General features: G+C 55.3%; 1 protein-coding gene across 1 annotated transcript in view; it reads right to left on the bottom strand.

Annotated features, from left to right (window-relative positions):
* The window catches only part of HCN4 (hyperpolarization activated cyclic nucleotide gated potassium channel 4), a gene marked incomplete at both ends in the record, with an annotated part of 90,883 nt that overhangs the window by 54,131 nt on the left and 12,631 nt on the right, over nt 1-24,121 (bottom strand). The window contains one exon of the mRNA XM_082290864.1: nt 7,204-7,627. Within this exon, the coding sequence (XP_082146990.1) occupies nt 7,204-7,627 (424 nt within the window). The remainder of the gene's footprint in view (nt 1-7,203; nt 7,628-24,121) is intronic.

Here is a 24,121-nt window from a genome sequence, read left to right as displayed (position 1 = left end):
GGAAATGCTGTTCTCTCCAGCTGTCTCATTAAAGTTTCCCACTTGATATGAATGCAATCAATAGTGCCTTCCTGGGAGAGGCTTTGAAGAGGAGCCATTAATTTGCACCCTCTTGCCAGGGCTAATGTGCCTCAGACAAACTGGACTCCAAGTCTGGGCTGAGGCTGGCAGAACACGGCTCTAAGGGACAAAGCCAGGCTTGGCACTGGATCAGGAGCCCAAGTGGTGACAGGAATCTCCCCGTGAGAGGTTCAAAAGCTGCCTCAGCTGTCCCCAGCACCAGCACTGTGTGTGCATGTGCATCACAGATGATGTGCTGGCAGCAGGCTGTGCGGGCTGGGCCACAGACACACCCTGGGCTGTTCAGCTCCAGCTCCAGAGAGGCTGCAGCCCTTCCAGAGGCCTTTGCAGTGCTCTTCCTGCAGAGCACAGCCCTTTCAGGGGGTAAATCTGTGCTCCCACACATTTCAGGGAATGGGCACTGCCCTTGCTGCTTCCTGGGCTCGCAGCACTTGGATGTGTTTCGAAGTTCCCCTTAACTTTGCCATCGCAGGACTGGGTTTGAGCCCTGTTCCCGTTACAAACACAGCTGCTGTCCCTCTGCTCAGCCCTGGAGTGCTGCGTCCAGCTCTGGGCTCCTCAGGACAAGAGGGACTGCGCAGCTGAGGAAGGGCCTGGAGCATCCCCGTGCCCAGCACAGGCTGAGGGAGCCGGGGCTGCTCAGCCTCGAGAGGAGCCCCAGCTGAGAGGGGCCCCCAGCCCTGGGTGTCCCTGGCTGCAGGGAGGGCTCAGGGCAGGGCCCGGGCTCTGCTCTGGGGCCCGGCAGCAGCACCAGAGCCACGGGCAGGGCCTGAGCCCAGGAGGCAGAACTGCCCTGGGCAGTGCCCAGCCCTGAACAGATCCCAGAGAGGCTGTGGAGTCTTCTTCCTGGGGATATTCCAGAGCTTTCTGGACACACTCCTGTGCCTGGGCGGTGCCTTCCAGGCTGACCCACCCTGCGGCTCTGCTCAGGTGACAACTGCCCAGCTGTCCCCTGTGTGCCAGCCCCAGGGCAGGCTAGTTCCGGGCGCTGCGGGGCTGCAGCAGGAGCAAACCCTGTCAGCAAAGCTCCATGGCACTAAACCTCGGGAAGCAGCAGTGGCAGGAGGAGCCCCCGTGCCAGGCTGTGGCACTTAGGGGCACACAGCTGCGAGAATGAAGCCTCTGAACACCAAGGGCCGAGACAGATGCCAGGCAGCTGGCACGATGTGGGCACGGGGCCGAGGCAGCTGTGCTGGATGTGAGCTCCCGAGAGGCAGGCAAACCTACAGAGGCCAGGGCTCAGCTCTGCCAGGGATTTGGGGTCATCAGGGGAGCAGCCTGGGGTTTAGGAAACCTCTGCAGGGAAGGCCGGAGTGAGGGACCCTGTGAGCCAGGGCAGAGCCCGGGCACGGGCAGCACCCTGTCATTAGCGCTGCTCACCCCTGGTCAGCAGGGCATCACTGCAGAGGGCAGGGTGCAACCCCCTGCTGCTGCTGCCCGGGCAGTGCCCGGCTGGGCCCGTCCCATGGGCACCTCTGTGGTGAGGACACACCGGGAAAACCATCCCCGGGACACCAAAAGGCTTCCACTGCTCAGGAACAGGCTCTGAGCCCCTGCCCCACAGACACACGGCTCTGTGCCCCAATCCCACACCAGGTGTTCCTACAGACAGGCTCTGAGCCCCTGCCCCACAGACACACGGCTCTGTGCCCCAATCCCAAACCCCAGAGCCTGCTCACACCCTGCTGTTGACACAAGACCCATTAAGTGCTGCCAGAAGGTGAGAGTAGGGAAAAGTAAAGCTTTTTCCTTTTCATGGCACCCTCCGTGGCTGCTCAGCTACTCAAATATTTGCCTGGCTCCTTTTGATTCATTAGAAGCCGTTTCTGATGATATTCTCTTTGGAACTCTATTCCCAGAGCCCAGGTGGGGAGCTGAGTTTGCATTAGAGCAGCAGAACTTCTGCCAAAGACCAGCTCCTCCGCACAAACTGCTCTGGGTGTCTTCCTCCTGGCACGGGGCAGGGATGGAGCACTGGGGATGCCCATGGGGAGGAGAGGGAAAATTCAACGTACAGGAATAGAGAACATCCGTCTCCTTGTGTTGTCTGCTCTCCCTCCCCAAGGATGTTGTGCTGCACAACAGTTCCATGTGAAAGGCTGAGGCAAAATCTGAAAAAACCTCAGGCTGATATTGCACCAAGAAGGTTTTGCCATTTGTTTCAGGGCAGCCAGCATTTTCTCTGAGAGCAAAAGATGTCTCAAATTCTGGGTCGCTTTGTGCAGTGAGAATGGAAATTCCTGTATCTTGCGTTATGGCTTCAATAAGCTCCTGTAGGCACGTTAAAGACCAGTGTTCAATAAGCTTCAGAAACGAGGTAATGCAAATTTGGGAAGAAGCCCAGCCCCTCATCCCCCTCCTGGCCCCATTCCCAGTGTTTGTTGAGTGTGATTTTAGCCCAGGGTGGCCAGAGGATTTAGTGGGTGACTCTCCTGGGCCTGCCTTGCTGTTTCCCAGGACAGAAGTGCAAATCCTATTGAGAAAGGATCTGCTCAGCTCCCTGGAGCTGCCGGTGCTGCTGGCAACCATCACTGCAGGCTCCTCCCAGGAGCCAGTTATGGGTCTGGGCTAACATCCCATCCCCCAGGCCACTCGCCACACTGTTTTAATTGAATTTAGGAACGGCCACGGAGAGGTCAGAAGAAACCAAGGGAATTAGCAAATCAAGAGGAGAATCAGCTGGGAGCCGTGTTCTCAGAGCCTCTGGAAGCGCTTTCCCAGTCTTTCCACCCAGGCCCTCCAGCTTTGGAGCCATTTTCTGAAGAGCTGAACCTTCTGAGAAGTGACCTCATCTTCCAGATGGTCCGATCTGTGCCCAGTTCTCACTGGGAAGTTGCTACTGGGACCTGAGAGGATGCATTCCTTCCCTCCTAAAGCTTCTCTGTAATATGGAAACTCGAGGGAAGAAAAGGACAGCACTCAGGCAAGTTTGCAAGGTTTCAATAACATAATAGCCTGAAAATCACCAAATTGTCCTTTGCTTTGGGTTTCAGCTGCAAAAACCAAAAGATGTATTTTTTTTCCTGACAAAAATCTGAAAAAAACCTCACTTATGATAATCTTATCACTGTGATCTAAATCAATCCCAGATAGTTCCTTTCCTTCCCATCATAATCCCTCCCACAGAGTCTGCAATCAAAACATTTTGGTTATCTTGGCCTATGTGCTACTTGGAAACCAATTTATAGGAGCAGGATGGTGCTCTTGCTCCAATGGATGTTCATAAGTCAAAATAGTTTGATCTTAAATAGAGGCTACTGCGCCCAGCACCAGCCACGGGGTAGATGCTGTGCATACAGCAGGGACAGCTCCGAAAATTGAGGGGTTTTTGACCCCCAGTTTGACCTGGATGGTTCATCCTGACTTAATGCACGGGTTCCACGGTGTTCCTGCTGGTTTTCTTTCTGTTGGGTGACCCTGGGATGAGCTTTGTAGGATGTTCATGGTCGGATCTCCTTTCCCTGGACACTTGGTCAGCCCAGCAGGGGCAAGGCCCAACTCTCTGACCCTGGGACAGTGGGACAATGGGACAATGGGATAATGGGACAATGGGATAATGGGACAATGGGGCAATGTGCTGCAGGTCCATGAAGCACTGACCAAGCGAGGCACCCCAAAGAGCTGCTGGAGCAGTTCAGAGGCTGAGATAATGAGGGTTTCTCTGAGGGAGGACAAGGCAGGACTGGAGCAGCCCTGTTTGCTCTGACCCTCCTGGATCTGTGCTCCTGGCCTGGGGAACTCCCAGCCACTGGGGCTGGTGATTCGGATTTGAGGCGAGGCGGGCCCCAGCCAGTGTGAGTGCAGCTGCCTACACTGCAATCAAGCTCCCAGCTGCAGGGGAGACACGGCAGACACTTCAGAAAGACTCTATTTATATTCTGCCCTCCCGGTAAATTCATTTGTGGGGCCACTCATGCAAAATGCATCATGCAAATGAAACCGCTACATTTGGAATTAAGCTTATTTTCATACTCCAGTGAACACGAGTGCATCAGATTGTTGTTCTTGCCTTTTGCCTTGCTTTTCTCTTTAGGTTGTTTGCCCAGCTGTATCCCCAGAGCACCTCCCTGGGACTGGGGGAGGATGCCAGAGGCTGCTCGGAGCCACACCAGTGCAGGCCCTTGCAGCCCCTGCTGCGGAGCCCGCAGAGCAGCACCGGTGTGGAAGTGATGGGTGCCTGGCTGCTTTACAGCACTGCAGCCCTCGCGCAGGCTGCTCCTGCTACTGCAGCCCCGGTGATGGATTCATGCAGAGCAGGGACAATTGCAGGGCAGAGAACCGAGAGGCTGCTGGCAGCTCGGCAAGAGCCCACTTCTCCCTGCCCTCGCTCCAGGGACACGAGGAGGCTGAGAGGAGGGAGCTGGGTGTGCTGGGTCCCTGCATCCAGAGGAAGTGACTGCCCCAGCTCTGTGCAGCGAGGGGGGATCTCTGCCCCACACAGTGATCCCTCCCTGTCCCTGCAGCTCCCTTAACTCTGCCCCACACAGTGACACGGTGATCCCTCCCTGTCCCTGCAGCTCCTTAACTCTGCCCCACACAGTGACACGGTGATCCCTCCCTGTCCCTGCAGCTCCCTTAACTCTGCCCCACACAGTGACACGGTGATCCCTCCCTGTCCATCCCTTGGTTAACTCTGCCCCACACAGTGACACGGTGATCCCTCCCTGTCCATCCCTTGGTTAACTCTGCCCCACACAGTGACACGGTGATCCCTCTCTGTCCATCCCCCTTGGTTAACTCTGCCCCACACAGTGACACGGTGATCCCTCCCTGTCCATCCCCCTTGGTTAACTCTGCCCCACACAGTGACACGGTGATCCCTCCCTGTCCATCCCCCTTGGTTAACTCTGCCCCACACACACTGCCCTGGTTCACACACTCCTCTCCAGAGCCCCAGCATGCCGTGCTCACATCTCCTTTCCAGGTGATCTGGTCACAAGCAGAGAGCTAAAGAGACACTGCCAGCTGACCACAGAGAGCAGGCGTGCAGCACCCCTCTCCCAACAGTCCTCCTCCTCCTCCTTCAGCTGTGCACAGCAATCTCTTGTACACCCAGAGTAAGTCTGGTCCAACACTGCTCAGCACTCCCAGAGCAGCCCTGATGGGTGCAGGGAGGAAAGATGGATGTGGCCTTTCAGACAGGGCTCATCTGCAGGCACTTCAGAGGCAGAGAGAGCTGTCAGCATGGCTGAGGGAGCACAGCTCCCACGCAAGGATGAAGCAGCGCTCCCCTGCCCTGTCTCCCCGCTGCTTTGTGGCAGGCAGTGCACCACTGACAGGGATCACCCCTTCCCCCTGCCTCCCTCCCCGTGGGGAAGGTGGAACAGCTCCCAGTGCCAAACTCTCTCCAGGAACTGCAGCTGGGGCCGAGCCCCGCTCGACAAAGCCGGCCGTGTTTGGTGCTTGGGCTCTGCAGTGCACGCCGGAGTCTGCATTGCAGTCCCCAACTGCACCCAGCACCATCTGTGCCCGGCGCTGGCAGCACTGCCTCACCCGGGGAGCCTGTGCCCCACAGGGCACCCAGCTGTGCTGTCCCCAGGGCTGGGATGGCAGCACAGGGGAGCAGCATGCAGGAGTTGCACTGTGAGACCGACGCTGGAAATGGCTGCTCAGCCAAACTGCGAGGAGCGGGAGAGGGAAAAACACTGATCTGCTTCTGTTTCGTTTTTTAAAACAAATGCAGTACAATCAACGGCAAATATACTTCAATCCTCTTCAAGCAGCGCCTGGAAGAGAAGTCAAGGAGCAGGGGGGAGCAAGCAGGGAGCTGTGGGTGCCTGTGGATCCGGGTGAAGGAGCTGCTCCAACAACAGCCCGAGCCACCCTCGCCTTTGCCGAGCTGCTCAGACCGGGGAAGCAAAGCAGCCACGGGACAGGCCAGCACACCCGGGGAGATCTCAGTGCTCTGCTCCGCCCCTGACTCACCGAGTCACCCCAGAAGGACAGCTCTGCTTCGTTCATCTCCACCTCTCCGTGCACTCCTGCCCGGGCCGTGCGGCGAATGAACACAGCAGTGAACTCCGAGGGCTGCGGCTGCCTCTCCCCAGCACCTGTCCAGCACCTTGCCCAGTGTCACCCCAGACCCCACAAGGCTCTGCTGTGCTCCAAGTGAAGCCCTCACAAATGGTAACACCACAAGGGTGCAGCCTGAGGTTTGTGAAGTGTGCCCCAGCGCTCTCCCTGCGAGTGTGGGCTGCTGGGAGGAGGGAAAGGCTCAACCCCATCATGAATTAGTGTTGCGACAGCTCGCTGCAATCCAGCCACGACCTGCATGGCTGCTTCCCCTCCTCATCCCCAGGACGAGCACGCTCTGCATTAGATCATGCTCTGCAGCAGGCTCTGCTCCAGAGCACAACACCAAGTGTGGGGACCAAGACGAAATTGCCCTGACCAGCTTTCCTTGTCCTGAAAATATGCTCCTGACACATGGAGAGAGAGGCAGGGAGCTTTCTCTCTGCTTTGGAGAGCACGGAGACAGGAGGAAATAACTGATTGTCAAGCTACTTGCAAGGTTGTGGCTTCACCCACATCGTGCCTGACAACCCACCCCGCATCCTGGAATTCCCCCTGGGAGCAGCACAGGCTCCAGGGGTCGTGGGGATCTTGCTTTTCACCAGACCTTTGTCTACAGATTGCTCCTCCTTCCTTTTTCCCTCAGCACAGTGTCAGAGAATGTAGAAAGCAGGAGGGTTCTAACACATCCCCACACTTATCTCTTTATTCAAGAGATAAGCACAGAGAAGCAGCAGATGGCAAACAGATGCCACAGGTTCTGCAAATCAGCTGTCTCCAGCCCTTCCCTCGGAGCTGTTCCTGGACCTTTGGGGGCTCGGAGAGGGCAAGCCCTCGCTGTCTGGCTGATTGCTCTGTTCACCAGCTACACAATTCCTGCAAGGGGCCCACCTGTGCCCACCCTCCTGCCAGCCCACGCAGCATCTCCCCAGGTCAGGTGGATGCTGATCCCCAGCCCACAGCAGCGTCCCAACAATCTGCAGAATTCCCTCGGGAACCTGCTGCAACAAAGCGCGAGGGCCCCGACACAAGCGGCAGGAAGGAGAGGGGGCACTCAAGGCGAGCACTGTGGGAGAGCAGAGCTGGCAGCAGTGCCCGGGGCTGTCTCACCTCCTCCCACTGGTGGATGTAGCGGATGAGGCGGGAGAGGCGCAGCAGGCGCAGCAGGCTCAGGATCTTGGTGAAGCGCACGATGCGCAGGGCCCGCGCCGTCTTGTACACCTCAGAGTCGATGCGCGTCTCCACGATCAGGAAGATGTAGTCCACGGGGATGGAGGAGATAAAATCCACCACGAACCAGCTCTTCAGGTACTTCATCTTGATCCTCTGCGGGTCCAGGATGATCTCGGTGTTGTCCTCCACCACGATGCCTGTCCGGAAGTTGAGGACGAGGTCGATGAGGAAGAACGTGTCCGAAACCACGTTGAAGACAATCCACGGGGTGGTGTTTTCATCCTTGAAGAAGGTGATGCCCACAGGGATGATGATCAGGTTCCCTACCATCAGCAGCAGCATGGTCAGATCCCAGTAAAACCTGGACAGCGAGACAGAGACATGTGAGATCAGCCATAGGGCAGGAGGTCGAGGAGCCCGGGTCAGCGGCACGGATGAACTCATCCATCTCTGCTGTCAGTCATCCCCCGGGCCCTGCTGCTCTGCCTGGGCACGCACACTGCACAGGCTAATTGCCTAATTAATATCAGAGGAACACTCCTGCTCTGCCTTCGAGGGCTCCGAAAGGAGCTGAGCCAGGGCCGGGCATGCCCGCCTGAACACTTCCCTGGGAGCTGCCCAGGCACAGACTGAAAAACCTGTGGTTACTACAGAGACTGCTGGGTTAGGAGAGAACGAGGGTTTGGGAGGCCCCAGAGCCTGTGTGTCAATAAAGCCATTGGGGGTTAAACCATCAGGCTTTGCTCCTGCTGCCTGATCCTTCTTTAGAAGCAGCCAGCACCGAGAGCTCTGGGATCAGGATGGAGCTGGAGCCCGAGTTCTCATCTACAGCCTTCAGCTCAGGTTCCTGCCGAGCCTGGGCTCCAGGAGTTTAGCCCACGCTCTCCAGGCTCCTGTGTTGTCCAGAAACAATCAATAAACTTGGAGTCACGTGCCTGGAAACACCTATTCCATTTCTAAGGACAGTAACACCAACATTGAATGCCTGGTGCATGAAGCACGGTCTCCAAGAAGCTTATCTTTACCTTAGTGGCAGGTCAGTGTTTCCCAGTGGCACCGTACCATAACACCCAGTTCTGCTGTTCTGCTCTGAAGGCACACACAGTCTGAGTAGAACCCCTCATTTATTTGTTTGGGATTTTTTGAAGACTTTCCACAGATCCACACTCAGGCAATGTGGTCACAACTCCCCCAGAGCGAGGACTAAAACCCTGCCCAGTGCCAGAGCTTGCTGAGGAGCCTCCGTGCCCAGCACAGTGGTGCTCCAGCCCCCTCCAAATGTGTCCCATGTGGATACCGATGCACTGTGGGCTCCCACTGCCAAGATTCTACCAGCTCCACATTGGGTCAGCTACTCTAATACCGTTAGTTATTAGTGCAATAATCACCAGCTTGTCACAGGAGGTGAGCAATCACCTCAACAGCAGTGAGAGCATCGGTGTGACCCTGGATTTACACTGATTTATCAGGGGGAAGTGTTGGGCTGAAGGACATGCATGTGCTGCTCCTGTGTCCAACACTTCCCAGCCAAAATCCCTGAGGTGTTTCAGGAGAGCTGGGTTTGCTTTAAAGGCCCTCAGGCTGTCCCTTGGTTAGTGGCTGTTTGGCTGGAGCCTGGAGCAGGCTGAGCTGCTGCAGAACAGGATTTCCAGAGTGAGGCAACTGCATGGTTTGTTAAACTCTCAGCAGGGAAACCAAAAGGGCAGAATATTCCCTAAAAGCCTTCTCTGTCCAGAGCCTCTCTGCCTGGTAAGAACACTTTAATGCACCTAAAAGCATCTTTAAGATTCCAGCTCTTGCCCATGCACAGACAGGGTCAGCGGCCAGCAGCACCCCAGCAATTCTCACAATCATTCAGCAGAGGCTGATGGGAACTGATTTTAGAATAAGCAAAGTTATTCCCTAACGAGCTTTCTAAAAATGTCCTCAGCTCTCTCTTCCTGGCTCTCAGGGTGCCGTGAGGGAGGGTGCCAGGAATCCTCCCCTCGGTGTGCGGGTACAGGGGTGCTGGCAGCACTCAGCAGTGGGGTCTGTCCATGTGCCTCTGAGAGCAAGGCTGTGGCACTCAGCAATATGCCCTAATATAAATCCGTGCTGTGAGCTTCCTTAATAAGGGCCTGAGATGATGCTGCAGCTTTCCCAGGCAATTAATCTGGATAATCGCACAATAGCAGGAAGTCTGGAAGCAGTGTGTGCATTATTACTGAAAATAAATAACCTCCCAGCCATCTTTCATTTGCCCTGGGGAATACACCAGGAGATAGGCACAAAGAAAATGAGTTTGCCCAAGTTTCCAATTAATGGCATGAGCCTGGCATGGCTGGCTCTGCAGAGATGGGAAGGTAAATGCCTTTCTTCTGAGATCTTTGCATTTTTGTGCCTCTTTTTTAGGCTGGGTGGTGATTTCTGCACTCGCTGGTAACTGGGGACGCTGCCAGCCGTGGCAGGATTTCTCCCAGCTCGAGGAAGATGTTTTGCACACACCCAAGGCCAGTGAAATGCCATGCCCTGACTGCAGCATGCCCTGCTAGCCTGGCCTCTCCCTGTCCAGTGTGGTCAGCTGTCCTGCATGCTGCAGCCAGCATTTCCTGCTCTCCCGGCCCTGAGCTCCTGCAGCTCTCCCCTGCCAGCCTGCTGCCCCTGAGCTGCCCCTGGAGAGGCAGGGTGTGTGCTGTGGGCAGGGGGTGAAGTGCTAAACGCCACTGCCCCGTGCTCCTGACAGCACAGCTCTCCTCAGGGCTGCACTGCTGACTCCAGATTATTGTCAGGGCCCCTCAGCTCTGACCTTTGGAGCCATCACGTAAAACCACAGAGGGGAAGCTTCTGTATCCACTGATCCCCCTAGTAACGGTGTCAGGGAGGAGATAACCTTGGGGCTCCAGGAAGGAGGCAGAAAAAGCTGGAAACCACTGAGCATTTGGCCTGCACGCCAGCTCCAGCAGCCGCCTTTCCAATGAGAACTGCCTGGGAGTTCAAATTCCCCTACTGAGGTTTCCACAGCTCCTGCACGTTTCCATTTCACCCACATAGGAAGCAGGATCTGCTCAGGGTGGCACCAGGGCGTTCAGACTTAATTAGACTCTCCGGGCCCGCAACACCTCAGAGGGCTGATACCATCCAAGTGTCATTCCGCGTTTGCTCCGAGGAACATCCTCTCCCTCCCTGTAAATTACTGGCCACAATGACCAGTGGTGCATGTGATGTATGTAAGGGCAAGCACCAGCTATTAATAACCCATGTTTTCTGGATTTCTGTTGCTCCTTTCACCCAGGGCTTCCACGGAGCTGACAGTGATGAAATTGGCTCCGCTGCACCCAGGAGAGGCAGAGTTATTATCCCTGCCTTGCACACAGAGGAGCCACACGGCAGAGTGGAGAGTGCAGGATTTGTCCACACAAGTCCGAGGCTAAGCAAGGGTTAGACCTGAATCTGATTTTTGAGTCTAACCAGATCGGAAGCCATTCACGTGGCTTGCAAAAGAGCCGGACAGAGATGCCCCTCTCGGACATCTCCTGATATCCTGCCTTCTTCTCACTTCTCTTCCTGCTTCCAAAAGCCTACATAAAAAATTAATAAATATGAATGTATTGTTTTATTACAGTTGACTCAGTGCAACTGAACAGCTCAGAGCACAGGGAACAGGCAGCACTACATAAACCAGATGTCTTGTTCAAACACCCTTGGTTTTTGTACTCCATCCTACTCTCTGTACGCTCCTTGGATCTGAAAATCTCGGTTTAACATGCACCACTACCTCGGATCTCTTAATTCCTGATATATTATTTAAACAGAACGTGTCTGAGAATTAGCGTGCCACAGACACGTCAGGAATATGCGCTCTGTAAGCACACTCAGCTGATGTGACAGCATGTACACTTTGTAGGCATTGGTTTGTGGGTTTGGAGCGCTGCACCATCTCTCTGCCCTGCCTAGAGCACACTGTGACAGCAGGCCAGGAATATATTGCTTTTGGAAGTCATTTTTTACCATTAAATGAAATCTCCTTTCTCAAAACCATTCCACGGCGCAGTGTGGGCAATTCCAGTGCATGAGCTCAGGAAGGATTGTGAGGAATTGGAGAGACAGCAGTGAATCTCAGAGGTGAGAGGCCCAGCAGCACCACTGCGTCACAACAGCACCCCAACCCTGCGCATTTGTGGCTCCTGAACTTCTGCTCTGGCTCCCTAGCGCTTGCACGGTCCAGAGAAAAGGGACTGGAGCAGCCTCACCTCTAAATTAACAAAGCTTTTTGGGGTTTTTTGCTCCTGCTGAAAGGCAGCCAGCTCTGGTCTGCAGCGAGGCGCTGCCTCAAAGCGAAGCACAAATAAAAACGCACCTGCCCGGCAGTGCCAGGACCCGGGAGATTCTGCCCAGCAGTGGGACTGAGCTCCCAGCCCGCGGCCAGCCCTGCTGACCTCCCAAGAACGGCTCTTGAACGAGCACAGCTCGTTCCAGCCAAGCCCAAACCAAGCCCAGCTGCTGTCCCGAGGCTCGGTGCTGACTCCAGAAACAGAGTGCCACCTACTGAGTGCCACACGGAATCTCCGGCCCCTGCCCGGTGCGGAGGAACGGCTCCTAATTCCCTTGGAGCTGATGGGAAGCTGCCCTTGTGTGGGCTCGCCCCGGACCGCGGGCCGGATGAGGCACTGCCGTGCTCAGCAGCGGCCGGGCAGGCAGCAGGAGAGCTGCAATTCCCGGGAGTGCAGGGGCTGGAAATAGGAATCACCTTTTGGAAAGAGCGTTAGCGGAGCTCGGGGTGGCCGGAGCCACAGCGGGAGCTAAGTTTACTCCAGAAAGAGCCATTCCCAGAGAGAGCAGGAGCAAAAGCAGGAGGAGATCCTTCCCTGCCTCTGGAAGCATAGCTTCTCCCAGACAGCAGCAGGCTGCTTCTGCTGGAGTTACAGACGTTGCTCTGTCCCAGAGATAACGGGAGAACACGGCGATTCACCGCTCCTAAACACACTAAAGGACACTTAACCAGTATTTCCCTTGTGGGAAGAATTCATTTATTTATAGGGAGTTTACTCAAATACCTGTGCACTTGGAAACCTCTCTGCCGTGAAAAAGAGTCAAACGAGTTACAAAAACGTTCTGAGTGCGGTGTAATGGGAAAGGACCCGGCTGAAGGAAAAGACAAACAATTTTAATTCCTTCTGACCGGTCTATGCAAATACTGGCTCTCCTCTGCCATGCTGACTAAAGCTCCTGGGAGCACTGCTAATTAGCCATGCATTCTGACAGCAGAGCAGCCTGCTGGGCCCAGCCTCCTCCAGAATCCCCTGGGTACCCGCATCTCCTGCAGCCTCGCTGGCTCCCGGCGGCTCCTGGACTCGGGGGCACCAAATCCAGCGGCACTGCCAGGCATGGAAAACCAACAGCGGGGACGCAGCTGGCCGGGACAGGGCTGCACCCACAGCACCCCCAGGGATGCTCCGGCAGCTCCTCCGGGTGACAGCAGGGAACGCTCCTTGCCTTTGGGCGCCGCGGGGCTCAGCTGGCGCCGGGGTCAGTGGGGTGGGATGGGATGGGATTCCCCATGGAATTCCCTGCCCTGCCAGCAGCACGAGGCCTGTGAGGCAGTGATGGGTTGGAATGCTTACACAGGCAGGTGCGTGATGGGGACAGCTCCCAGCACAAACGAGGTGTGGGCCCGGCAGCGCTTGGCATCTGGATTCCTTAAAGCTCCCGTGCTGTCCCTGACAGAATTCCCATGGAATTCAGCTGGCAGTGTTACCCGAGGAAAAATATTCTCCAAGGTCTGCACTTAGTCTTTGACTTAGATTATCTTCAATCTACATAATTGCTCACCTAATCTCCTCCGAGCGGTGCCCAACTCCAAACCATGTTTCAAGTTCAGAACATATGCTCATACTATTACCTTAAAATATAATTACATGGATTTTGGTAAGTGGAAAATGAAGGAAGCTATTGTTTATGTAATACCTGGAGATGGCATTTGCAGTCCAAGCAAGGAAGCATTTCCATTGCTTCTCTATCATTAATTTTTAAATCTAACACTACATTATTAAACAATAATCAACACCCTACATTTTTCAAAGTAATGTCCAAACATTAATTAAATCCCAGCAGATATAATTAGGAAGGTATTATCATCCTATATTGCAGATAGACTATGAGATACTAGACATTAAAGAAACTCATTCTGAGGTAGAAGTAGCACCCAGCAAAGGTGGTTGTCTCGACTCAGGAGAGCTTTCCAGTCATGTTACAATCTATAATTTGATCAGTAGCAGCCAAGGGGAAATTCCTTCTCTTTTCTATTGCAAAAATATAAATATACACATTACTTGGAGGTATTTTTATTCCAGCAGTAATAGCTGGCAATTTGCAAACACCACGTTTGAGGCACTGATGGATTTCAGCAATTAGAAGCGGGTACGTTGTGAATGATGCCCTTTCTGTAAGTCACACAACACAGGGCACTCTATCAGTCTGAGGTAGCTGGGCTTGCTGCCCCTCTGCTCTGCACCCACTGCTGCCAGGCCCCCTGGAGAGAGGGAGCCCCGGGGCACACCCGGGGGGCTGGCCAGGCTGGAGAGGTGACTCTGTGTGAGCCTCGGGAAAGCCAAAAAGGCCAAGTGCTGGTGCTGCCCCTGGGCTGGGGCAGGCACCAGGATCAGCCCAGGCTGGGATGGATGGATCGAGGGCAGCCCTGGGAAAAAGGGACCTGGCGGTGCTGGGGGGTGAGAGCTGGAAATGGCCCAGCCCTGAATCCCCCCCCCGCCCTGGGCTGAGCCCCAGCCTGGGCAGCAGGAAAGGGGGGGTTCTGCCCCTGTGCCCCTGTGCTCAGGTGAGAGCCCACCTGCAGAGCTGCCCCAGCCCTGGGGCCAGCACAGGGAGGACCTGGAGCTGCTGGAGAGAGCCCAGAGGAGGCCCCAGAGCTGCTCCAGGGCTGGAGCCCCTCTGCTCTGGAGCCAGGCTGGGAGAGCTGGGGGTGCTCACCTGGAGAGGAGAAGGCTCCAGGGAGAGCTCAGAGCCCCTTGCAGGGCCTGAAGGGGCTCCAGGAGAGCTGGAGAGGGGCTGGGGACAAGGGATGGAGGGACAGGACACAGGGAATGGCTTTCCACTGCCAGAGGGCAGGGCTGGATGGGATATTGGGCAGGAATTGTTCCCTGTGAGGGTGGGCAGGCCCTGGCACAGGGTGCCCAGAGCAGCTGGGGCTGCCCCTGCATCCCTGGCAGTGTCCAAGGCCAGGCTGGACATTGGGGCTTGGAGCAGCCTGGGACAGTGGAAGGTGTCCCTGCCCATGGCAGGGGAGGCACTGGATGGGCTTTAAGGCCCCTTCTAACCCAAACCATTCTATGAATCCATGAGACAGCGATTTTTTGCTGGAGAATTCTGAAGAACTGAGGACGAGGACAGCAGAGCTCATGTCAAAGGCAATCCACCAAAGAGTAGGTTTGCCTGAACGAGGGAACAGCTCCGTGCTCAGTGCTCAGTTGCTATTTTTCATCAGCTGCTACCTCAGGAGAGCTGGCAACACGTTCCTCTGGTGTGGGCTCTGCAGGGAGGGAGGACAAGCCACACGTGGGACACCCAGCACTGCCCAGGGGAGCTGCCAGAGCCCCCAAGAAGCTGCTGGTGACTGTCCTTCACAGAAATTCCAGTCACCGAGACAGAGACACTTCCCTGCCTCCATCTCAGTTTGAAAGAGGTTTTGTGAATCAGCCAAGACAGACAGTCCTGACCTTCTGCGACTTTGCCGGAACCTCTTCGTTGTGTTTGCTGCTTTCCTGCCTCAGAAACGCAGCAGCGTGCACTATCTCTGTGCCCCAGCGTGCCACTCGTGAACCACACCCACGTGAAGCACGTGAAAAGCCCGTGCAAGGGATGCTGCCAGCCCTGCTCAGACGTGCGGGCACTCCCACTCGGGCTGGGAGGTGAGAGGGGCTGGAAGTGCCATGGCCAGGACAGCAGCACTCCAACTGCGAGCCGGGGCCGTCGCCCGCTCGGGATCCTGCAGGGGTGAGTGAACTCACCTGCTCAGCTCAGTTTCAAGGATGGAGCAAACCACGTTTGCAGAGAGGCTCCTGGAGGCGGGAGCGCTGCTGCCTGCCTTGCATCTGTCCTGGGATAATGAGGCTCCATCCAATCCGCACAGTGCTAATCCAGGACCTGGATGAGCATTTCCCAGGGGTTTGTGTTCAAGCTGCCCTTTGATGAACACCTACTCCCAGTCCTGCTCTGCAGATGAACCGCAGCACCCAAACCAAGCTGCTCCTGCACTTTGGTTCCCAGTCACGCTGAACCACACCCCTGGCACGAGGCTCGGGAACGTCGCGGGGGATTCGGCCCCATGGAGTCAATGCCCACCATCCTCAGCTCCTGCTGCCTTCCTGCCTGCAGACACCAGCCTGTCTGAATTAAAGCCTGTCTTAAATCTATACTTGGAACCCAATCTTCCCAGAAAGGTAAAAATAAACAAGATTTCATTTCTCTCACAGAACCAGAGATAGCCACAAGAGACTTGGTTTGTTCCGGCTCTAAATTTGGAGCATGGAGGCCAATAGAGCACACATCCCATTTCCGACTAAAGCAGCATTATTAATATTTTCTCACTTGCTCGGACACAGCTATTAATATCTCGTGGAGAATTCCCCTGCAACGAGCTGCAGGAGCAGTGAAATTTTTATGGTGCTAGTGCTAGGAAAGCTTATCCCCTCTCTGTCTGAAGGCCCAAAGGAGCCTGAACCCAGGCAATTTATTGTGGCTCTCGCAGCACCACTGGGGTGAGCACGGATATAAATTGTCCTGCAGTGGGAATTCACTGCAGCAGGGGCTCGAGACACCATGTGAAGCTGGAATGGTGCAGGTTCACCAGGAGGTTTACAGGATTCCTCAGGAAGGGAAGCCAGGCTGTGCAGCCACCATCAGCTCCATGTCTGGAGGACTCCTGTCCCCACGGAAGGTCAGACCACTGTGGGGTCCCTGCTGAGGGAAGGTTCCCTCCTCACCCACAAGGCAGGTCTCACCAAACCCCAGCAGAAGGAAGCTCCCAGCGCACACCCTGCAGGGGTAAAGAGATCAGCACCACGTTCTGTTGGTAGCCTTGAGGCACAGCTGCACCGACGGCACAGAGTTACCCCCCTCTTCGTGCCCCACCCTACATAAATGTTTGTGGATTCCCCTCTCCCTGCCCACCTGCAGCCGAATCCCAGGGGTCTCCAAGGTGCTGGATGTGTATTGATTGCAGAGTTCCCAGAATATATTATGCATGAGCTGCCGTGCTCAGGGCCTGGCAATTCCACGTTGTTTGATCTCCTGAAATCTCCTGCTTGTATGAATATGGAAAAGTTCCTCTTTGTTTGCTGCCCATTGATCCAGACATTGACCCTTCTCCTGTGTGCATTTATCTCTGATGATTTAATAATGAAAAACACCAATAAAGTGAGGGAGGGAAGGGAGGAAGGACGGAAGGAAGCCCCTTCAGGGGGACCTATTGCCATGGAAACGTGCCATATGCTGCTGCTGTAGGGAAGGGATGGATCAATAAGGGCTGTGGCCTCCAAGTCATCAGGAATGTGTTGTGGAATGTGAAGGATTAAAGCCTAAAGACATGCATAAGTTGTGACATGATGAAGTTCAGGCCCTGGCCCATGTCCAGCACCCAGCATGAGTCAAACCCCAGTGCTTGGGCAGGGAGGATGTGCGCTGGGGAGCTCTGAGCTGTCCCAGAGAGCGGGAGCACGGGGAAGGGCTTGGTCTGTACACAGGGAGAGGAAGGAAAGGATTGTCTATAGATGCCGTAGATGTGTATCACAGCATCACAGAATCACACACTGGCTTGGGCTGAAGGGTCCTTAAAGCCCACCCAGTGCCTCCCCTGCCAGGGCAGGAACACCTTCCACTGTCCCAGGCTGCTCCAAGCCCCAATGTCCAGCCGGGCCTTGGACACTGCCAGGGATGCAGGGGCAGCCCCAGCTGCTCTGGGCACCCTGTGCCAGGGCCTGCCCACCCTCACAGGGAACAATTCCTTCCCAACATCCCATCCAGCCCTGCCCTCTGGCAGTGGGAAGCCATTCCCTGTGTCCTGGCCCTCCAGACCCTCATCCAAAGTCTCTCTCCATCTTTCTTGTCAGCTCCTTCAGGCCCTGCAAGGCCACACTGAGGTCACCCCAGAGCTTCTCCTCTCCAGGCTGAACAATCCCAGCTCTCCCAGCCTTTCCTCCCAGCAGAGCTGCTCCATCCCTCTGACCATCCTGGTGCCTCCTCTGGGCTCTCTCCAGCAGCTCCACATCTTCCCTGTGCTGGCCCCAGGGCTGGGGCAGCTCTGCAGGTGGGGGCTCACTGAGCACAGGGGCGCAGGGGCAGAATCCCCTTTCCTGCTGCCCAGGCTGGGGCTCAGCCCAGGGCAGGGAGGTCCTGGGGATGTCTGTCGGTTCAGAGGTGCTCCAAGGGTGGCACAGGACACACGACACCGACAGCAGGGACCTTCCACACTCATCTCCTTGGGAAGTCACAGGGATGACAGGCTGCCTTCTTAACTGGTTTGTGTTGACGTGTCTGTCTTGACATAATACGGGTTTATGTGAGCTGAGGATGTCACTCTCGCCACTAGGAAGCCAAATTTCCTAACATTAAGCACTAAAATAAGGCAGAGAAATTACATGAGTCACACAAGTAGGTAAGAATCACAGTTTGGGAGTGGGGGTGTGGAGGGGACACGGCAGTGCTTTCTGAGAGCTGCTGGTTTGCCTTGTGCTGACATATCCATGCCCTCATTCTCTGCGGTTGTCCCCAAGGAGTGACAAACCCAGCTCGGTCATCTGCCAGCTGGGAACACGACTTCCCACCACCCAAGATGCTGAAAGGGCTCCTCTGGGCACTGCTGTGCCCCAGCTCTGGTGGGCTGGGACTCACAGCTCCAGAGTCCCCAAAGGAAAGTGGGGTCCCTTAATGGCTTCCCAGTGCCAGAGGGCAGGGCTGGATGGGATACTGGGAAGGAATTGTTCCCTGGGAGGGTGGGCAGGCCCTGGCACAGGGTGCCCAGAGCAGTTGTGGCTGCCCCTGGATCCCTGGCAGTGTCCAAAGCCAGGCTGGACATTGGGGCTTGGAGTCACCTGGAACAATGGAAGGTGTTCCTGCCCATGGCAGGGGGTGGAATGGGATGAGCTTTAAGGCCCCTTCCAAGCCAAACCATTCTGGGATTCTGGGATTATTCTAACATCCGGGCTCTCTCGAGGCTGCAGAGCCCAGGTTTGGGATACCTGCCATAGCCTTTGAGGCATGCAGCACCAGGACAGCCACCCCACAGGTCACCACCCCGGTACAACATCTCTGTGTGTGCCCAGCTGAGCCCTGGGCTGGTCACAGCCAGCCACCCCTCAAGGAAAGCCCAAAAAGCACAGGGAGAGCTCCCCGTGCCCGAGGATGGATCACACCCGAAGCTGCTGTTCAGCTGCATGATTTACTGCAGCTCTGCTCCCAGGCACACGTGCTCTCTCAGAGTCTCTCTCCAACTTCCACGGTGCCCAGGATTTATGTCTGAGAGAGGCAACAGCATCTGCCAGACCTCAGCACCGTGCACACATTCCTACTGCGGGAGCCCTGGTGGTGCCAGATGGGGCAGGGACAAAAGCCCGACCTCTTTCCTGCTTAATGGCAGCACGGGAATGCTGGAAGCTGCCAGGAAGAGGTGATAGAAAGCAGTTTGGGGTTTTCCAATGGTCTGCTGGAATGCTCATAGTCAGAGCTGCCTCCCTCTAAAGGTTCCAAACGCCCTAAAGCACGGGTTCAGCGAGGATGGGGAAAGCCAGAGGGACAGAAGGTGCTGGCTGCGTGTGGCTGTCACCCCTGGCAAGGACAGCTCAGCACAGCGCTGGGGGGCACACACGGGGAGGACAGGGGGCACTCCCAGGCAAATCCCTCCTTTCCCAGGTGTTGCTCTGGAGTTAAAACACGCTGGCCAGCAGGGATGGCCACATCTTTAGTGTGGATTTGCTGTACCTGGTGAATATGGCTCAAGCTGTGGAGGCAGTGCCAAAGGAGCAATGTGTGAGGAGCATGGATTGGGATGGATGGAGCACATATTATGGTGTGTTTTGGACCTTCAGCTCTGCGTGATCCTTATTAATTTATGGGAATCCTCACTGCTTCACATCCTTGCTTTAGCCCTGGTGGGAAATGTTCCTGCTGGCAACACTGTTCCAGACAAGGTTGAGCACCCAGTGCCAGCCAGGGGCTCTTCCCACAGGGGAGGAGTGGGGCAGAAGGAGTGAGGCACCTGAGAAGGGAACGGAGTGGGATGGAAGCAGTGAGGTACCAGGAAAGGGAACGGAGGGGGATGGAAGCAGTGAGGTACCTGAGAAGGGAACGGAGTGGGATGGAAGCAGTGAGGTACCTAAGAAGGGAACAGAGGGGGATGGAAGGAGTGAGGTACCTGAGAAGGGAACGGAGTGGGATGGAAGCAGTGAGGTACCAGGAAAGGGAACGGAGGGGGATGGAAGCAGTGAGGTACCTGAGAAGGGAACAGAGGGGGATGGAAGGAGTGAGGTACCTGAGAAGGGAACGGAGTGGGATGGAAGCAGTGAGGTACCTGAGATGGGAATGGAGGGGGATGGAAGCAGTGAGGCACCTGAGATGGGAACGGAGTGGGATGGAAGCAGTGAGGTACCAGAGATGGGAACGGAGTGGGATGGAAGTAGTGAGGCACCTGAGAAGGGAATGGAGTGGGATGGAAGCAGTGAGGTACCTGAGATGGGAACGGAGTGGGATGGAAGCAGTGAGGTACCAGAGATGGGAACGGAGTGGGATGGAAGTAGTGAGGCACCTGAGAAGGGAATGGAGTGGGATGGAAGCAGTGAGGTACCTGAGATGGGAACGGAGTGGGATGGAAGCAGTGAGGTACCTGAGATGGGAATGGAGTGGGATGGAAGCAGTGAGGTACCAGAGATGGGAACGGAGTGGGATGGAAGCAGTGAGGTACCTGAGATGGGAATGGAGGGGGATGGAAGCAGTGAGGCACCTGAGATGGGAACGGAGTGGGATGGAAGCAGTGAGGCACCTGAGAAGGTAAGGAGGCACTCCCTGTGTGCACTTCAGCTTCCAATGCACAAAGTGCCTCTCCTGCCCAGCTGGTGCTCACATCAGACTCTTGTTTGTAATGAGTTATTTAGCCTGCAATGGAGCACAATGAATCCTCAAAAAGACTAATGCTGCTGGGATCTTGGGGCTATTCAGGTAGCCCAGACCCCAGATGAGAGATGAATCACCTTCTAAAAATGCAGCAGTTAGGAAAAAAAAAAAAAAGTCCAATTGCTTCTGATTATTTTCAGTCTCAGAAGAAACATACTGTACTGAGGCTGTGCTTACCTAAGGCATCCACGTGAATCCACTATCCCTCCCTCTGGAATGGCTGCTGAATTAATTACTGCCTGTACTGGAACTCTGAGGAGCTCCCCAGAGATTGGTTCCCTTTTGACCTCAAAGCTTTTTAGGGCAGGTGGCTGAGTCTCCCCACCAGCATCTGCTAGCTGGGGAAACTGAGGCACGGAGGGGCAGATATTCCAGAGGGCCTCACTGCCTCAGCAGAGCAGAGAGCAGAGACCAGGAATTCTGACATCCAACCCAGTGTCCGAAGGGCACTCAGCTCTCAGCTTCAGATCCTCATGCAAGGAGCCTCCAGGCTCCAAAGCCCCTTCCAGTTCTGAGGAACTGTTCCAGTCCCCCAGACGTCCCTGCACTGGGCTGACCGAAATGAGGGAACCCAGCAGAAACTGAGGGGCAGCACAAGACTGAGGGAAAACGAGGAGGACTTGGGGCACGCTCTGAGACGGGAGAATGAAACACTCAGGCAGCAGACGTGTAAAACACACTGTCCCCAGCAAGGACAGTGTCACACACAGCTGCCCACAGAGGATGCTTCCAGTCACAGTTATGCACAATGGAAAGAATTCCGTGGTCACACTCAGGACATTTATGGCCTTTCCCATCCTGTCACACTGGTAGGAGGAAATTTGGCTTTTCACCTGCTACACACACTCCTGGACAGGAGCATGTGCTGGGGATCCAGGCACTCCCACCGAGCACCTCCCCGCCCTTTGCCACGACCCGGGCTGTTGCTGGACCTCTCCTGCTCTTTCCAGGACACGCTGCAAATTCTCTGACTTGTGGTGTGGTGGGGATTCCCAGAGGGTTCTCCTCTATCCAATGCTGCAGCGTCTCAGTGACGTTCCCATGGAGAAAGCTCCCAGAGCAGGCTGCAGCTGCAGCCTGCTCCTTCCTGAGCAGCCCAAAGCCCCGCTAGCACACGGGCAGCTCTGTAAGCTCCCGGTGGCTCTGCTGTGCACTGCTGCTCCTCAACGCACCGAGCGCCGGGGACAGGCAGACAAACAGCGATGGGCACCACGAAAAGTGCTCAGATAAATCTTTCCCACCACGGGCCGGACTTGCCCTGCTCTATTTAAGTCAATGGAACGAAGCCATTGAGCCCTGGGGGAGCAAGTGCCAGCCCTAAATCATTTCTTTGATTAATTGTTCTTGGGAAGGAAGAGTTCATTAAGCATTCCGCTCAGCAATTAGAAATAAATATATTTTTAGAACGAACAACCTGCCAGAAACAAGTTGTTTCAGAAATATATTCAGCTTGATGCATTTTCCATCAATACAGAACGAGGAGGCTCCAGCCTGCCAGAGGGACAGGCTGGGAAAGGGACACTGCAGGGACAGGAAGGACAGGGCTGTCACTGAGGAGCTACTGAGATGTCTGCACCACTCAGGTTCCATCTGTGTGAGCAACCCGAGAGGAAATACAGCAGTTTTTCCTCTATATTCCTGTTCCAGCCGTAAGCTGGGAATAAATCTCCCTGCTGTTTCACAGGAATGTGACAAAGCTGTTGCTACACACAGCTGGGGCAGAGCAGATAGGAGAGCCACGGAAACCCACTAAATAACAACACCCCACTTGTACTTCCACTGTGGCATCAGGCTCGGACCAGCTACGAGGGCAATGTGAAATGCCAGCCTCTGTAAGGAGCTTGGGACAGCAACTGCCACAGCCTTGGGATGTGGGACACGCTGGCACAGTCAGTGGTGACCACAGGGACAGCAGGACAGGAGCCTGCTCCAAGGCAGTGACAGCCAAACCTTTCCCTGCCCACTGAAGGTGTAAATGAGGTGTACAGATGTATTTTCGATTTTCAATCCATGCTTCAAGGCAGGAACTCAGCACAGGCTCTGTTCATGCCTGAGCCCAGAGAAGCACATGGAACTGGGAGGTGGGCACTTCTAGAAAGATCTACTTCTGGTCCTGAGTGTGGGAGAGGAAACCCTGAAAGAACCTAAACACGCTCTGGGATCTGAGAGTCACAGCCACAAAAGACTATTCCAGGCTTTTAAGTTTTGTGCCTTAAAAGAAAAGACAAGTCTTATCCTTTGGTTGTGGTGCCTAGAGGCAAGTCTCTTCCCTGCCCTGCTTTGGGAATGGAGGATGGCAGCAGTGTCTCAATGAATTCCAGCTTTTCCAAGAACACACTCTCAAAGGGCCCTCTTCTCCAAAACATGAAACACCCTTGTAGCTTTTCCTTCTGCACACACAGGACTCAGTTTCAAGGCCACTGCAGCAGGCACTGGCTCAGCCTTTGATTTCAGCAGGGATGTGCTGGGATAGCACATAAATTGGCTGGCAACTCGTGCGCTTCCATCATGATTACATGATTTCGGTGGTTTTCTTCTTTTTAGTTAATCCCGTCCTTCTGCTTAAGCTCAGAGTAAGGCAGGAGCCAGGGTTTTGCTCTTGTTCTTTCATCCCAGCAGAAATGTCTGTGCTGTGCCTCAGCCCAGCTGGGAGCCCTGGCACCGGGACAGCACAGGGAGGCTGAGGAAGAGGAGGAGGAGGATGGGTTAATGGTGAGGGGACCTGGGGAAAGCTCTCAAGTCACTCCAGCAGCACTCCAGTGGGGAACAGCAGAGGGTCTCTGACTGGAGGCCAGGGCAAGCAGAGAGCAGAGCAGCTCTGCTCCCAAGTGTATCCAAACCCATATTAGCTCGTTAGATATGCAGATGGTAAATGAGGGATCTCCTTCAGGAAAGGCATCCTTGAATCAGAAATAGCTGTTCTGTGGCCAAAGAGCAGAAAATTCAGGGCTCTGAACCGCTTCCACTGTGGCAAGAGAGCCCCAGGCTCCCTAAATCCTGCCTTGAGGAGCCACTGAACAGAGAGCTGGGAGTGGGATGTGGGATCAGTGACAGCAGCGCAGTGCCAGCACAGGGCCTGGGTAATTCGGGGTTCCTGGACAGGACACACGGCCTGAGGCACCTCCAAGGAGGGAAACTCTTTCCCAGGGCCACTCTCACCCGTGAATTTGGCTCCGTATGTCTGCTCATGAACCTCATTTCCAAGCGATGCCGACCAGCCCGCCCGCACCCACGGGAAGCCTGGGGTGTGGGGGGATGATCTCACGCAGCCCTGCAGCCAGGCTGAGCTGAGGGAAGTGCAGCAGAAGCACTGCAGCTCCAGGGCAGGGGCTGAGCACAGCTGAAGCGCTGGAGCTGCACTGCCCTTCCTCGCAGCGTCACCTGCCTGCCTGCAAAGGTCACGAGTGCTCTGCCAGCAGCCACGGGCTTTTATCATCAGGGTCGTTTGTATTCCTACAGAACTCCTTTAGTTGGAATATCCTCCCTTTCTCTTCCTGAGCCAGCCAGGGCCATACTTTGCCTAGGAAAAGCAAGGTTTTTGTGAAGAATTCTCTGCCCTCCTCTTGTGCCCAGCTGTAGGAAAGCCATGCTCCACTCTGAACCACACAACTGGAGGAACAGCCAGCCCTACTCTTTTTCCCTAACAGGGCTGCAGATCTTAGAATCCAAGTTTGGGGCAGGCAGAAGCTTCCACTGACCT

This window comes from Coloeus monedula, assembly GCF_965178545.1.
Source record: "Coloeus monedula genome assembly, chromosome: 14".
Classification (NCBI taxonomy): Eukaryota; Metazoa; Chordata; class Aves; order Passeriformes; family Corvidae; genus Coloeus; species Coloeus monedula.
The sequence above is the reverse complement of the archived record's forward strand: the minus strand, read 5'-3'. Positions and strand labels throughout refer to the sequence as shown.